Source organism: Euleptes europaea, chromosome 7, assembly GCF_029931775.1.
Source record: "Euleptes europaea isolate rEulEur1 chromosome 7, rEulEur1.hap1, whole genome shotgun sequence".
NCBI classification, from domain to species: domain Eukaryota; kingdom Metazoa; phylum Chordata; class Lepidosauria; order Squamata; family Sphaerodactylidae; genus Euleptes; species Euleptes europaea.
Window position 1 is genome coordinate 2,552,274 of NC_079318.1, and position 17,422 is coordinate 2,569,695.

Consider the following 17,422-nt stretch of genomic DNA (forward strand, 5'->3'; position numbering starts at 1 on the left):
TTTTACCTTTACCTTTTTTACTGTCAACAGAATAGCCCTCAGGCAACAAGTATACCACAGAAGTTAACGGAATTTTAAAACCATTCATCTGATTAAATAGGCTCTTGCCTACAAGTTCCATGCCACAATAAATTCGGTAGACTTTAGTTTAAAATCATATTCATCATGATGGTAAACTGAAGTAAAAAAAAATCAAACAACTTAATCACCAAGATTTAATATAGTCACGGCAGCTATGCGTCACTAAACAATAATGACCGTAGCATATGCACATTGACACACTGGAGGAGAGGAAGGGCCACATAAATGCAAGCATGTGCAAGTAAACAACAGTAATGATCACAGTTGACTTTCTTTCTAGTAAACTCAAGGAGACAGACAGCCAATATCAAGATATTGTTTTGAACTGGGGCAATAATTGTTTAAAACTATCTATTTATCAAGTTATCAACACTTGCAGAGATCATGGCAAAGAGCTGTAGTCAAAATATGCAGAAATGACACTAGAATCCCGCAAAGAACTTTGAAATAAAAGGCAGTACCGTACTGTTAGGATCATTATATGTAGTCTGAAGCTTACATGGACATGTTGTGTGGGGGGTTCTCCTCCTTGCTTTCAGCTGAGAGGAATCTCTATGTTGTCGCCCTGATTCAATTCAATTAAAAGTCTGCCACTGAAGAGAATATGTCAGATCGACCCAAGAATGTTTCTACTTCAACTATTTATTGCCAATTTTGCTGCCAACTATTTTGCTGCCAACTGTTGAAATCAAAAATTCAGGTACATAGGTTGGACCTGGGGAGGCACAGTCATCAGGATCAAGATGTGGAATCTATAAGAGTTTATGTAATGGTTGTATCTGCTGGGTCCAATGGCATAGTTTAGCATAAAATGGATCCATTCTCCCGAAGTTTACCATTTCTTAAAAAACTGTTTGAGCAAGGGTGGGGGAATTATTTTGGTCCTTGTTTTTCCAGCAACTGGACAAGTGTTTTTTGTTTCATTTTCAGGTTACTGGCATTCTTGAGATACTACAGCTCCAACATTGCAATCCTAAAGAGAGTTACTCCAATCTAAACCCATTCATTTCCAACTCTGTACAGGACTGCACTTTAAGAGTATGAGGATATACATCATTGTATGGATTACCAGATCTCTATGTTATAATCTCTGGCTGTGCTCAATTTACTCAATTTACAGATATTAAACAGGCTACAAAAGCGCAGATAACCTTACGAGACAAACCAGAAAAGAATGTGAAATTTTCCATTGAATCCTTTTTGTGAGAAAGAGACCTGTTACAAAGCAGTTCAAGCCATTTTGCAGCAAGCAAGTTGTTTCCTGTGCAGTGACTCAGGGCCCTATGAGAGCAACAAGTAAATGGATCACCATGCAAAGCAAACTCCACAGGACACACCTACGTAAACAAGGTATAGTTACTAAGTCAATGACAAAGCTAGGAAACAATAAATAAATAAATGAGTTCTGCCTTTCCAATAGCTGGGGGCAGGGGAATGTAGTGTGTTGTTCCAGCTGAGCAAAGAACACTTTTGAGATCATGGTTTTATTCCTAGCTTTTAGAAGAGTGTAACATTGATTATATCGTATTTTAAAATGCAATTTCTATTGTATCCTAAATTCCTCATTGATTAGTGGAAAGATGATAAGTGCATCAATGAAAAAAAATTAAATGTTTGTTAATTTATCATCAGCTATCCCCAGATATAGAGAGAGCCAGTGTGGTATACAATAGAGTAAGAGTCCAGTAGCACCTTGAAGACTAGCAAAATTTCTGGCAGGGTATGAGCTTTCATGAGCCACAGCTCACTTCTTCAGATACAGCTACAATGTGAGTCCATTTATCCTTAAGTAGAGAAAAATGAATTAGACAAACAATGGCAGTGTAAATGTAAAAAGCAAGTAAATGACATTAGTAGGCATTAGGAATAACTTCAAATCAATGGCATAGCCATGAGCACCCACATGGCTCCACAGTATGCGAGCATTTTCATGGCGGATCTAGAGCAGTTTTTTCTGAACACCTACATTGGCACCTCTCCTTTATTTGAGATTCATTTATGATATTTTCTTTGTCTGGATTCATGGGGAAGAAGCCCTCAAAAGATTTTACCAGGCTTTCAACAACTTCCACCCCACTATCAATCTAACAATGAATTACTCTGAACAAGCAATAAACTTCCTAGACACCACAGAACGGATACGCAAGGGACACACATTATACCAGAAACCAACAGATCGACAAACCTATCCCCATGCCTCCAACTACCACCCCAACCATATCAAACAGTTCATTGTCTATAGCCAAGCCCTACGCTATAGTCGCATCTGCTCCAACCCCTCAGACAGAGATACTCACTTAAAGGACCTACAGCAAGCATTTTTGCAACTACAATATCCTGCTGATATGGTAAGAACGATGATTGGAAAGGCCAGAATGATACCCAGGGACAGCTTGCTACAAGGCAAGCCCAAGGAAAACGGCAATAGCACACCTCTGATGGTCATGTACAGCTCACAACTCAAGCCAGTCCAACGCATTATTAACAACCCTTTCTAGCTTACAGACAGCCTGCTAACCTAAAACAACTTCTCACCCGCAATGATACACTACTTAACAGGAGCATGGACTCCAGTACCAAGGCCTGCAACAAACCAAGGTGCCAACTTTGCTCTCATATAGATCCTAGTAACACCATCACAGGGCCCAGCAATGTCATCCAGGAAATTCAGTTGCTGATTTAAGAGTAGCAGTTCTCTTACAAAGGGATTTCAAAGGGGGATTCGAAAGAGACTGCTGGATTACAATTTCACTCTTCTCTACTTAAGGATAGATGGACTCACATTCCAGCTGTATCTGTCGCTCATGAAAGCTCATACCCTGCCAGAAATTTTGTTAGTCTTTAAGGTGCTACTGGACGCCTACACTTTTCTACTGCTAGTGACAGACTAACACGGCTATCCATTGTGATCTATCTCCGGTGTAGTATAGTGCCTAAGAATGCTGGACTAATATCTGGGAGACCCAGGTTCAAATCCCCATTCATGCCATGGAAGCTTGCTGGGTGACTTTGAGCCAATCACACTCTCTCAGCCTAACTTACTTCACAGGGTTGTTGTGAGGATAAAATGGAGGAGAGGAGAATGATGTAAGGTGGTTTGGGTTCCCATTGGGGAGAAGGCCAAGGAACAACTGAATCAAAGAAAATAAAGATGTACCTCTGTATTCAAAAGTAAAGGTCTTATGGTGTAGGTTTTTGTTTTTAATTTTGTGTTCCAAATACTTTTGGATATATTATAATGCTTTATATCTTAAAATGTCAAAATATTTTATCTTCTATTAATTTTTTTGCATAGGTCTATTTCTAACAATAAAGATCAAGCAAGACATTTGACCAAAATGTGCTTGCTTTCTCATGTCTTCACCTATCTGAATAAAAGGCACAGAAATGCTTTGCAGGATAATTACCTTGGCTAGCTGCATAATGTCACTGTTGTAATACAGCCATATGCAAAGTTAACTGTACAAAATAGAGAATGATAGGTTGATACCAAGACTGCCTTTTCAAATGTAAAACAAGTATTCTCTCCATTACCATTGCAACATACATGTAAACAACAAGAAAACAACTATGGATCCACTACGCCTGCTTAATACATGACCAAAGAAAGCCATTAGAGCATGCAAACTATATTATACATGCACTTTAAAAAAAGGTTCGATAATAAACAAAAAACTGAAAAGGAAAAGATTACTTCAGCATGAAAGGCTGAGGAAATGCAAGAGAATGAATAAAGGATAACAGCCATCATTTGAAATTTACACCAGTAGCAAAACAAAACAAAAAAACCTATGCTTTGCTCTAGGGATGGTCAGCAGGTGCAGCTAACCAGGCAAAGTATATTACTACGCTTGCCTGTGCAACCTTCCAGCAGGGGAACATGACTTAAGTTGCAAGTCATTAAATCATGCTTGCAAATTTGAAAACATCATTTTCATAAAGTTAGAGATCGTGTGGTAGGTACTTATATGAAAATAAAAAATATATTATATCTTAAGTTCTCTCTTCCAAATATTAGTAATTTAGCAGTTTAATATCGCCCCCACATTTGAAACCTCTGGCCATGAAGTAATATACAAACAAATTAAATAAATCATTAAAACCCATACCTAAACTTTCAAGCTTTTAAGAGCAAAACCATTATTGTACCTATTCAGGCATAACTATGATTTTGTTTTTGTCTGACACTATTTCGGACATAACAATGTTCTAACTCTACAATAGCACAATAAAACATGGGGTTGGGCCAAAAGTATTGGATGCTGATATCAGGGGGATGAGTAATTGAACTAGTTCAAATCATTCCTCATGGATCAGACTCAAAGGGTTGCTATTGGAAATCAGTTGTCTTTGGTGTGAGACCTATCTTGTGGGGTTCCACAGGGCGCAATTCTCCCCCATGCTTTTCAATCTTTATGTAAAGCCCTTAGGACAAATCATTCATAGCTTTGGGGTCGGTTGTCATCAATATGCTGATGATTCTCAGCTGTATATATCCTTATCCAAATCTTCTGGTGATGCAGTAGAGGTCTTGAATTGTGGCCTGGCCACAGTGGTTAACTGGCTAAAAGTGAACAAATCGAGACTAAACCCTGAAAAGACAGAAATAATACTGCTTGGGAAGGAGGAGGTCTTGAAGGACATAATTCTTCCCACTTTTGATGGAGTGAACTGACCCTTGCAGGATCCAGCTTTATCACTGAAGAAGCAAGTCAATGCAGCTGCAAAAAAAGGCTTTTTACCAACTCAGCCTACCGACCCCTTAAGATGGCCCCTTATCTTGAGAAGGCTGACCTGGCCACCTAGATCCATGTCACATTAACATCAAGACTGTACATTGATCTTCCCTCAAAATCAACTTGGAAACTCCAACTGATCCAAAACGCCGCAGCTCAACTATTAACCGTGGACAGACCATGCATATTAATCCCATTCTGCAGACGCTTCATTGGCTGCCCATTTGTTACCAGGCTCAGTTTAAGGTACTGGCTATCACATAAAAAGCTCTTCATGGCCTCGACCCTTCTTATTTGCGAGACCGCCTCTCTCCCCATAATCTGCCACAACAGCGTCATTCAAATCAGCCATCAAGTCCCAGCTGAGTTAAGGCAATCCCATTGCATTTTCAAGGTAAGAGATGAACAGAGGTGGTTTCCCAATGCCTGCCTCTTCGTCACAACCCTGAGCTTTCTTGGTGGTCTCTCATCCAAGTTCTAACCAGGTCGAATCCTGCTTAGCTTCCAAGATCTGACGTAAGAGGGCTATCGTGGACTATCCAGGACGAGCATACAGTACATAGAATGGTATTATTAAAGGTATCACCAAAATTAAATGTAAAGAGAACTACTCACCTACTACTAAAATGGATAAGCATCACATTTTATAAAATATAAATTATGAATGCATTAAAGCAGAAAGGTACGATGCCTAAAAAGTGGTTTATTTTATATGGGGACTCTATTAAAAAGAAAACCATCTAAAAAAAAAAAAAAGAACTCTGCTACCTGGAATTTTAAAACAAATCTCAATGTTAAAGCTTAAAAAAAAACACATCCTAGAGAAGGTTCTTTGAATTGTAGTACCAATTTCATCAACTATTCTGACTCACAGAAGGCAAGAGTATTATTAACATAGCAAGTTTCTAAAAATACGGAAAAGGCTACTTTAGTTTACTGTCTCCCCCCCTCAAGTATATTCTAAATTTAACACACTGATAACAGCCCAAATGAAGACTGAAATGCACACTCTCAAACCACCAGAAGCCTAACATACACTTTTAGCATGTCCAAGTTAACATTTGTTGCAGTAAAATATAATTACCCAAACTATCCATGTGATTATACAAAATATATATGTTACCAAAACCACAAGTAGATATTCCTGTGGAACTTAAAACAATTTAGACATTTGGTTCAGGCAGACCTTGAGGTGAAAAGGGCAGAAATGCAAAGAATTCCCTACAGCAGAGCATCATCTACATGCCTCTATTTATTTATTTAAGACATGTCTATGCTGCCTTACCACCCAAATAACGTCCCTAAAGTGGCGAACAGAATAACGTTTCAACACTAAAACAACATTTAAAATAGAGTACATATAAAATAATTCAATAAAAACACATAAACACACAACACCATAACTAGGGAGGAGGCAAATAACAGCTATCAATAGTTATTAGGAGTACACCAAACAAAGCAAAAAAAAAAGCCTTTACCAGCAGGCAAAAGACAACAAAAGTCCCTGAGGAGGGAGGTCCAGAGTTTTGGTGCCACAGCCAAAAAGGCCCTTTCTTAGGTTGCCAACCATCTAGCCTTAGAAGGCAGGAGCACCTGAAGCAGTGCTTCTGAAGATGACTGGAGTGGACAGGTAGGTTCATATGGGAGAAGGCAGTCCTTAAGGTATACTGGTCCCAAGTCATGTAGACCAATTTAAAGGTCAATCCAGCACCTCACATTGAGCCTGGAAGTAAAGTGAGAGGCAGTGCAGATGGAACGAGACTCCAGTCAACATTCTTGCCACAGCATTCTGTACCAGCTGTAGCTTCCAGACAGCCCTCAAGGGCAGCCCCATGTAGAATATTGCAGTAATCTAATCTAGATGTTACTAGGGCATGCATCACAGTGCCAAGATCTCTCTTCAACACTCCCCCCCCCCCGAAAGAACCGCTGCTGGTTCAGCAGCTGAAGCTGGTGAAAGGCATCCCTTGCCACTGCTGCCATCTGTTTATCCAACAGGATGCCCAGGTCCAGGAGTACCCTCAAGCTATGAACCTGCTCCTTTAGGGAAGTACAACCCCATCCAGAACAGGAGATATCCAATTTCTTTTCCCACATCAATATCACCTCTGTTTTCTCTGTTTCAGTTTGTTAGCCCTCATCGAAAACTGCCTCCAGGCACTGACACACGGTTTCCACAACCATGCTGGCCATTTCTCGTATGCCCACCAAACGAGCTTCCTTGATTGGTGGGACAGTCAGGAGGGCTTCTCCTTGCAATCTTAATTATGGGACAAGATGGCCCTTCAGATGCCCCAGTCCCAAGCCATGTAGGGCTTTAAAGGACAAAAACAACACACTGAATTAACCTCAGGAGCGGATCAGTAGTCAGTGTAATTGTTGTAGTATCGGGGTCACATGCTCCCAATAGCAGGGAGTTTATCTACTTTTCAGTTAGCAAAAATTAAGGTACATATGTTAAGGTAGCATAGTGCACATCAGCTTGCAGTTTTCTCTCAAGCATTGGCTATGTTTGTTTAAATAATAATAATAATAATAATAATAATAATAATAATAATAATAATAATAATAATAATAATAATAATATATTTCTACCCCGCTCTCTATCCTGGCCTAGGCCAGGCTCAGAGCTGCTCGCATCCGTAAAAAATATATACCATATATAATATCAAATACATTCAATAAAACTCTAAACATCCATTTAAAATCTTCAACTACCAATATGCACCAATTTCATACACTCCATAAGGAGCCTGGGAAGGGCAACCAAGGACCCCTCTTAATTCAATCAATGGAATGGACAAACAAAACGTGGGGGTGGGAGGGAGGCCAGCTATGATAACCTACAATTGCCGCCTTCAGCCATAGGCCTGGGGGAACATCACGGTCTTACAGGCCCTGAGGAGCTGTAACAAATCCTGCAGGACCCTAGTCTCACTAGAGAGAGAGTTCCACCAGGCCAGGGACAAGGCAGAGAAAGCCCTGGCCCTCGTTGAGGACAGCTGGACCCTCTTTGGGCCAGGGACCACCAATTAGCAATTTTGCTTGTAGAAAACTAAGGGATTTATAACTTCTAAATTCCATAAATATGTCAAATATTGCAATTTTATATGCTAAATTATAAATGATGCATTTTATGTTGCTAAAGAAAAAAATTAGTTTAGATTTATTTGTTTGTTTATTTAGACTTATAACCCGCCCTCCCCAGCAAGCTGGCTCAGGGATGGTAACATCATTTACAAGTACAACAAGCAATATATATAATATATATATAATATATATAATCCATAATAAAACCAAGAATAAAATTCTAAAACCTAACATAATGGCACACCAAGTCTAAAAAAGCTGTCGGCACCATACAGGTGGCAAGGGGGAGAAGGCGGGGGGAGGCCAGTAAAGATGGTATAAGATAATATAAGCTGATATAAACTGATATAAGATTTGACAGAACCATAAGTATTTAATATATTTCTATTTCCCCTGAAATTTCTATTTTTTTTCCTCAGGAAAAACAGCAGGGGAAAAACATTTTTTTTCTGGTGTCTTCAAAGTTTCCAGAAATTTTACATCTCTAATAGGTAGGCAGGAAAAAAATGAACTACTGGATGGTTGATTTTGTGTAGTGGAGGAGATAGAATATAAATAAGCAGGAACCCATCAGGACTTGCAAGGGGCATCTTATTCCCCCTCCCCCACGACTTCCTCTTTCCCTCCATTAAAGCCCCCAGCAACCTCTCCTCTTTTCCTGCTTCCTTCTCTCCTTAGAACATAAGAACGTAAGAAAAGCCATGCTGGATCAGATCATGGCTTATCAAGTCCAGCAGTTCCCACAGTGGCCAACCAGGTGCTTCTGGGAAGACACAAGCAAGATGACTGCTTGTGTTCCACAGCACCTAATATAATAGGCATGCTCCTCTGACATTGGAGAGAACAGGTTTTCATCATGATTAATATCCATTTTGACTAGTAGCCATGGGTAGCCCTATCCTCCATGAACACGTCCACTCCCCTTTTAAAGCCTTCCAAGTTGGCATCCATCACCACATCCTGGGGCAAGGAGTTCCACAGTTTAACTATGCATTGTGTGAAGAAAACTTCCTTTTGTCTGTTTTGAATCTCTCATCCTTCAGCTTCAGCAGATGACCCCACGTTCTAGAATTATGAGAGAGCGGGAAAAAGCTTCTCCCTGCCCACTCTCTCCACACCATGCATAGGTTTATAGACTTCTATCATGTCTCCCCTTACTCACCTTTTTTCTAAGTTAAACAGCCCTAAGTGTTTTAACCGCTTCTCTTAGGGCAGTTGCTTTAGCCCCCTGATCATTTTGATTGCTCTGTTCTGCACTTCTCAAACTCTGCAATATCCTTTTTTAGGCGTGTCCTTCCCAACCCAACAGCCAACCTACCTTTAACTGCCCCACTGTGTTCAGCTCCCCTTCCGGCAGCCTTTACCTAGGAAAACTGTGGCCCAGGTGTGTGGTGCTGGTTGCTGGGCCAGGCCAACTTGCATAGTAGGGAACCCTTAACGACTTGTGGGGACACTTCACTTTCCCCTGTATCACCCTCCCCATGTTATTTCCCCTTTCCTTCCTCCTAGTAACCCCCATATCCTCTCCCCTTTCCCCTGCCTCATTCTCTCCTTCTCGCCCTTCACCAACCTAATCTTCAGCTAGCAGAATATACAAGTGGAAACCTGCAAGGACTTGTGGGAGGCATTTTAGTTCCCCCTCCCCCACTATTTCTTCTTTCCCTTTCCTGAAAGCTCCCATAGCCTCTTCCCTTTACCTGCGTCCTTCTAGGGGTGCCATCCTCCAGGTGGGTAAAGACAACAAGTACCTACACTGAAATATCTAAGATTTAAAAAATGAACAGCGAGCAAAGCTTTCTTAGAAAATACATAAATGAAATACAATACTCATACGCTTTACCTCAATTTTATCTAATTTTCAACCAAAGTGTTCTATATGCACACACAACAACCCTAGTCTAACCTAAATAACTGTTCATGAAAATTACAAAGAACCAAGCAATATAGTTGATAATTCCGTCAGGAGGTTTCTATGTGAATCCCTGTCGTGAAGTAGACATTGTGTGATTGTTAAAAAATGTGCGACTATGTGCTGCAAGTAAAACTTCTACGGAAGAAATAACTCATTTGTGGCAGGCTGAAGAAAGCTTCAAACATGGGTGAATCGAGGCCACGTCCCTTGCCATCTCCAGCCCGGGAGATCACATATCTTAGGCTGCAGCTGCTTTGAAGATCTTCCCCGGACTTTATCTGCACCGTCTGGTCGCTTTGATTGATTGCTGCTGTATGAAACAACAGAAATACTCCAGAAGCCCTTTGAGACATTTATATAATGTGATGTAAAGTTGAGACACTATCAACTATATTGCTTGGTTCTTTGTAATTTTCATGAACAATTGTTTAGGTTAGACTAGGGTTGTTGTGTGTGCATATAGAACACTTTGGTTGAAAATTAGATAAAAATTGAGATAAAGTGTATGAGTATTGTATTTCATTTATGTGTTTTCTAACAGAGCCTTGCACGCAGTTTATTTTTTAAATCCTCCAGGTGGGGCCTGGAGATCTCCTGGAAGCACAACTGATATCCCAACTATAGAGATCAGTTCCCTAGGGGTGCCAGCAACAAGTTGGGAAATTTCTGGAGATTTGGGGGTGGAGCCTTGGGAGGGGGAGGTTTGGGGAGGGGGTTGACTTCAGCAGGGTATAATGCCATACAGTGCAACTTCCAAAGCAGCCATTTTCTCTAGCATGGTGTAATGGTTGAGAGCAGCGGACTCTAATCTGGAGAATTGGTTTTATTTTCCCACTCCTACACATGAAGCCTTCTGGGTGATGTTGGGCTAGTCATTGTTTTCTTGGAACTCTCTCATAGGGTGGCTGCTGTTGAACAGCCAGGCCTAGTTGAGTCATCCAAGTTAAGTGGTATTGTCACCCAGGGGTTGCTTCCAGGGATCTTTTTTCTTTTCTTTTCTTTTTAGATTTCATATTTTTCTGCACACCTGGAGCCCTTTTCAGGTTTGTAGAAAGATCTGTCATGCCCATTCACAGCTCCAGTCACTAGATTTAAGTATCCTCAGATTTGGCCGACCGCTATTAGAATGTAAGATGATAATGATATGATGTAGCACCAAAACTGTCCTATTCAAATCCGAACATCATTCTCTTTAACAAAAATATTTAAAAATGGATCTGAACCTTGCCTTTCAAGACATCTGAATTTTATATGGTCCTTACAAATTATGCATACTTCTCTGAACAGATACTTCATAACTTACAGTACCCCTGTACACCTAATAACACATTAAAATCAGCTTAGTTACTGACTCAGCAACCTTTGGGAATGATCATTATTCAAAGGTTTACAGCTCTAGTGGGTGAAACAGCCCTCACACTGTTTGTGAGCATTGACATTTACAAGTACATGCAATAAACATACCACAATGGCACAAGAAGCTCTCTAACGTGTTTTTGTAATATTCAAATATTATCCGTTGTATCTTGTATTGTGGAAAATTTGCATTTGAATTATTCTCTCCCACCCTGCCCAAGATATAAAAAAATGCATTTCTACTCTGATGGTCAGCAACCTATTGCTTCTTTTTAATCAATTGTGAAAGGAACTTCAAATTGCAAGAAACAGCACATGCCATAGTCAACTCGTGTATTTCATTGCATGAACACACACTTACACTGTCTGCATATAAAACAAAATATACAGATCAGATTGTCATATATGGCAATGTAGAAGCCAGTTGCTTTCTGTGTAGGAATTTTGTATACTGAAACTGCTTCAAACATTACACCTGAGAATTTCAGTGTATATCTACTATATACATTGATTGTGCCGGTTACATTAAAAATTATCCTTCTGCTCTCCACCAGTAGCAGGAAGGATATTTTGAACACTGTCTACATGACACTATTCTTCCCCCTTTCCTCAAAAAAAAAAAGGGGGGGGAAAGGTTCTACAATCTCTATTATACAAGTGATTCCAGCTTTTATACTTGCTGTCCAATTACAGGGGGGAAATGGTTTGTCTTACCAACCCTTACTGTGCAGTGTACAATAGACTCCTTTATTTTCCATAAGTCAAGTGTACAATAGTGCTCCAATCAAAAGCAATGCAGTGCATTTTCCCTCCCCCCATTTTCATTCCCACCCCCATCACTGTCTATCTGTGTGAACTCTCATTAAAGAAAAGCTTTCCTTTGCAAGGAAGTCTAGGGGAAATATAACGAGCAAGCGAGAACATAAATCTTAATGGATACAACAGTATGTGCTGTACAGAAGCACAATACGCCATTTAATTTTAAAGTGAACACAGTAGAAGCAGGTACGTCCAAAACAACAGTAATTTGTTAGCCAGAAGATAATGGAATGGGAGAAACTGGTTTCAGGACAAGGAAGCTCACACAATCTACAACTTTAACTAACAAACAGAAGGAACAGGCAAGGACTCTCCCCCATGAGACTAAACCAATGCACACAAATATCAGAGGGGGAAACAGAGTGTTCCATTGTAACAGATAAAATAAATACACCACACCCATGACACACGGCTGCACAAGTACGTGTTCTCCCTCAGCGCCAGGCAAACTGAGGTTCTAAATCTGGATTAAATTATTTGGAATCCCAGTTTGTGGAGGGAAAACTAACTTCATTTAAGTCACATGACTGTATGTGTGGCCCCAGGTAATCATCATTCCTTTCCAACTGGGGACCTGCTTGCAAGAAAAGAGGGGGAAGGAGGAAGGAACGTGGTACATATATTGCTCTGGCAACAGGCTAGCTTCATGCATATCCTAGCTCAGGGGTCGGCAAACTCATTAGTCAAAAGAGCCAAATATCAACAGTACAACGAATGAGATTTCTTTTGAGAGCCAAATTTCTTAAACTTAAACTATATAGTTAGGTACACTGTTTATTAACTTAATAAACTTTAATTAAAGTTTTAAGTCTTAATTAAACTGTAGGTACACTGAATAAAACTTGATATCATACTTAATAGTGATCTTATTTATTGATAAAAAATTAAATTGTAAGTCCCTGCCATTTCCCCCTCCCCGTCTGGAGTCCTCGTCTGGAGGCCTGGTCTACCGCCATAAAAGCCTATTGGTAGACCTGGCCTCCGGCTGTGTCCCATTGGGAGGCCAGGTCTACTCATTGGCTTTCTTGGCAGTAGACCTGGCCTCCGGAGGCCCATAGAAGCCAATTGGTAGACCTGGCCTCTGAAGGGGGACTTTTTCCCCTACTCGGAGTCCAGGTGTACCGCCAAGAAAGCCAGTGGGTAGACATGGCCTCTGAGGAGGGAAAAGGAAGCCCGCCCCGCCCAAAAGCTGATAGGCGGGCGGGGCGGGCCAGGAACCGCCGAGCAGCCCGCCCAGAAATCGTGCGGCTAGAGGGGAGGGGAGGCTTTAGCCTCCCAACCATTGAGGGAAAGGGGCCCCGGCCATTCTCCATGGCGGCGGGGGGGGAAGAGACAGCGTGCCCGCTCGCCTGCTCTCTCGCGCTCGCTCACTCTCTCTCTCTCTCAGGCGCGCAGGCTCCGCAGCCAGGCTGCCGGCGCGAGCGGGCGCGAGAGCAGGGGCTCCGAACCAAGTTCGGAGAGCCGCACTCAACAGGCCAAAGAGCCGCATGCGGCTCAGGAGCCGCAGTTTGCCGACCCCTGTCCTAGCTTAACATTGATTAAAAATGACATCTTGTTCTCCATGGTCCATCCAATCTGTTGTTTACTACACAACATATAAATAGTATTCTGGCTGGTTTCTTGGAAGTATTTCAGGAAAAAACAAATTCACTACCTCTTCACCACCATTATTCACACCAGCCCTTCTTACCTGGACTCTGGCTATGGTGTACTCCCCTGCCCAAAGCCATAAAGTGTCTATGATTGACTGAGAAATTCCCACAGTTGTAATTTTAGCAAACATATACCTGGTGTTCTCTATATTGCCGAAAACTCAGTTTAGGGCCTTTCTGACATAACTGTTTTGATCTAGTAGAATTATCCACTAACAGAAAGGTTGTGATTTTCAGCAGTTCCCCCCTCCCAAGACAAGCTTTACCCTAAAACTGTTTCTGGGGTCTCCTACACTCCATGAACAGTATTTCACGGAGCATTTTGGGCTGTAGCAGGAGAGAGTAGATAGGGAAGTTCTGTTGTTATACTGGAATGACATTCTGTCAGCGGAGATTTTGCATTGGATCCAACTCAATACTCCGAACCCTTCGGTAGATCTTTTCAAGTGATCTTCATGATGGAACATTACAGAGATTAGCCATCCATGACAAATTTCCGGAGAATGAATCTGAGCACACAATGTCACAGAAGTCTGTTGTAGTTACATCCTGAAATGCATTCCATGCAATGCCTCCATGTGGAAGCACTCCCAAACATGAACCATGGAAATGGCCCCATAACTAATAACAGAGTAACCCCCATCTTTATGTAGCCTTCTTTTTTTATTCTATACTAGCCAGCTATTAATGTTTGCCTTGACTGGACTAAAGCATCCAAAGAACTAAATAAGCAGCAGAAATAAGCTGACAATTGTGTTTGGTACAATGCAAGCCACTTGCGACTATCTAACTGACCAAGATTTATGTGACCAATATAAATCTCGTCCATCAGAAGCTTGCCTTTGTGAATTACTTCATCACTTTTACTCACCAGTAACTAACTGCCCCTTCCATATTTCCCCCTTAGGTACCCCACCAGTTCTAAAAACTTTAAACAAAACACCTCTCCATCCTGCCAGAACTAGAAAGAGTTTATCAACTCCCAATGTAAACACAGCTCAGGAGCGAATCACACCTAACTGAGTAGTTAGGTACACAGAAAGGGGCCACTATGCAGGCAGGTTAACTGGTTTTTAAATTAAGTTTCACAAGAATGCTTTTTGGATTTGATTTCTGAATTTTGGACGGACAGATGCTATATGGATTTAAGAAGAGGGGGACACTAGATATTACCAAACACTCTTTCGCTACTAAATTCTTTACGCAGAATTCAGTACTTATAAAAAGAAATCAAGACTTTTGTGGCAGTAGTATTCTCAGCTTGAAATTTCTGGTCCGACTTTAACAACGATTACTATTTCTCCCTCCGGCTCTAGAAATCTGGGTTCCAAAAGAATAGGAGAGGAAAGTAAAATAGACCACAGGAATACCTTGAGGGGGACGTGGCATTGCTGATTAATAGCTATAGACACCCAGAGTAAGGGACCAGCAGTTCCTGGAGACTTCCGCATTCACTTCTTCACTTTTCAATACACAAGATACTGAAAGTACCTTTCTACTCATAAGGTGCTTTTCAAAACTATTTGTGCAAGCACGGTGGGATATTTTCTCCCCACTCTTCCTTTCCTTAAATACTCTAAATCTCCAATGAACATGCCAGCAAACTGAACTATAGTTTCCAACAGGATTATCACCTGCTAAGCACATAGGGCCCTGCCAAGAAAATTATGCCATATTATGAAGAAACTATGTTTCCATAATTGGTAATTTTCTGGGTTATGATGATGAGATATACTTTAAAGAACTGCCATAATGGATAATGATTTCTTCAATATGCAGTAAAACTTCCTTTATCCCTATTTCCAAGCTCTGATTAAATATTGGGCATGCTTTTTGTGGGTGGTAAATAAAGTTAGTCTTAAGCAGAAAGATTCATTTAGCTAGTGGGAAGAAAGTAGAAGCCAGTAATGAGACAGGCTGGAGTAGGAGGAAGTATGAGTAATGGGGGGAGGGGAGGGATCCCAGTAACACAGCTGAATCACACCATGTGGATGGGTGGTTCTGATAAAAGTAGGCAAGGCCGTGTGCTAAGTATACATAAGCAGACGTAAAAGGGCATCAGGTTAAGACACACATTGAAATGCATTTGTGTATTACAACACGGGTAACGGTTATGCCTACTTTGTTGTCACTGACACTGACACATACATACACACACAGCAAACAAAAACAAAAAACCCCACCCATGATCCAGATCTTGGCTACACTTCCCAGCACCAATTCATGCCCCTTCAACAAGTAGGACAAACTTAATATTTTATTGTCTCCATTATGACTTCCCCAATCTGTACGCACAAGCTTTCTGCATCTCTATTCCTCTACCAACACCCCCAACGGCAGACAATTTCTCCCAAGATACTAGGTGTGCTTTTGTTAAATCTCTCTCACAGTCCTGCTTTCTCATCCCTTTAGATTTCTATACATTTTGTGCCGTTTCAGTGAAACCCTTGCTGTGTGTTTTGCTGCCACCACAATACAGCTGCCAAGTTAATGAAGCACTGAGAGGAGAACACGTTTTGCTATTGGTGGGATTCCTAGGATGGATGGTTTGCAGCAGCACACTACAGAGCGGTTGGAGACGCTAAGAGGAAACCCTCGTCACCGAGTCCAAAGGTCAAAGGAAAGGCTGGCCGTTAGTAGAGAAAATGGAAAGGGGGGGGGAAGGGAAACATTGGAAGCAACAATACAAATCATTCAACATGCATTAAAAACAACCGTGTTCACCATTTCTGTGCTGGGGTCTGTAGGTCCAGTTCTCATCCTCTTCCACCTGCTCCCCACATATAGATGTGAGTTCACCGTCGCTGCGAAATAACCTTTTTGTCTGCCTGGACAGAGTGGAGAAGTTTATCCAGCTCACAGCACGGGAGAGAGATCCTGAGTTAGGTTTAAACCGGAATGTCCTTGAGGCAGACTCTTTTTTCATTTTCTCCAAAACCCAACTATCAACACCCCTGTTAAGTCTTGTCTTCTCTCCTCGGTATCAATATTGCAACACTTCTTTGAACTTACATGAAAACACTTGCTCTGGTTAAACCTGAATGGATCCTGGAACCAAGTAAGCGCCTGTTCCACTCGCCAAGGCTTTAGCCTACAGTACTTTGCAAGCTGCCAAACAAAACACAGTGAAAAAAACAAACAAAACACAGAGACCTGCGCCCAAAAAACAAAGCTTCAGAAAAGCATATCAGTACCACCATATAATACTGACGTACACACCATCCGAAGCCCCTCTCTTCTACCAATATAATTTTCCAGCAACATGATCGTAATCCAGTCTTCTCTTTGATCGTATACAAAAAATTTTTTAAAGCACATCTGCTCTGGTCAGGAAGACAGAAATGCTGCTAACAAGTTGCCAGATCGAGATATAAATTAGAGTGACTCTCCTTTTTCAGTACGGAAAGGGTTCTGCCACTCTGATTCTTAAACCCATCCATTCTGCCTGCCCGTTAATGAAAAGCCTAGAGAAAGCTCTCCGCAAGGATTCTCCTAACAATAAAAGAGACTGCCTGGCTGTAGCTATCGGTTAGAATTAGGGTGAAATATGATAGGCGCTCTCTCTCTCTTTCTCTCTCTCTTTCTCTCCCCCCCCCCTAAAGGCACAGCAGTAAACTCCTCCTTCCCATTTCAGAGTGCTCAACGGCAGTGCAAACTTTTGAGCTGGGAACACAGAACTCAAAAGGCACCTCAGTCAACTCATACAAGATGCAACAAAAATCTCAATATTTAAACAGTACTTCGTTCTCTGTTTAATACTGTTGCACACATGGGAG

General features: G+C 41.2%; 1 protein-coding gene across 1 annotated transcript in view; it reads right to left on the reverse strand.

Moving 5' to 3' along the window:
• NHSL1 (NHS like 1) overlaps positions 1–16,617 on the reverse strand; it is a 154,788-nt gene extending 138,171 nt beyond the window's left edge. The window contains exon 1 of the mRNA XM_056852540.1: positions 16,371–16,617. Within this exon, the coding sequence (XP_056708518.1) occupies positions 16,371–16,572 (202 nt within the window). The 5' untranslated portion in view covers positions 16,573–16,617. The remainder of the gene's footprint in view (positions 1–16,370) is intronic.
• Positions 16,618–17,422: the final 805 nt, after the last annotated feature.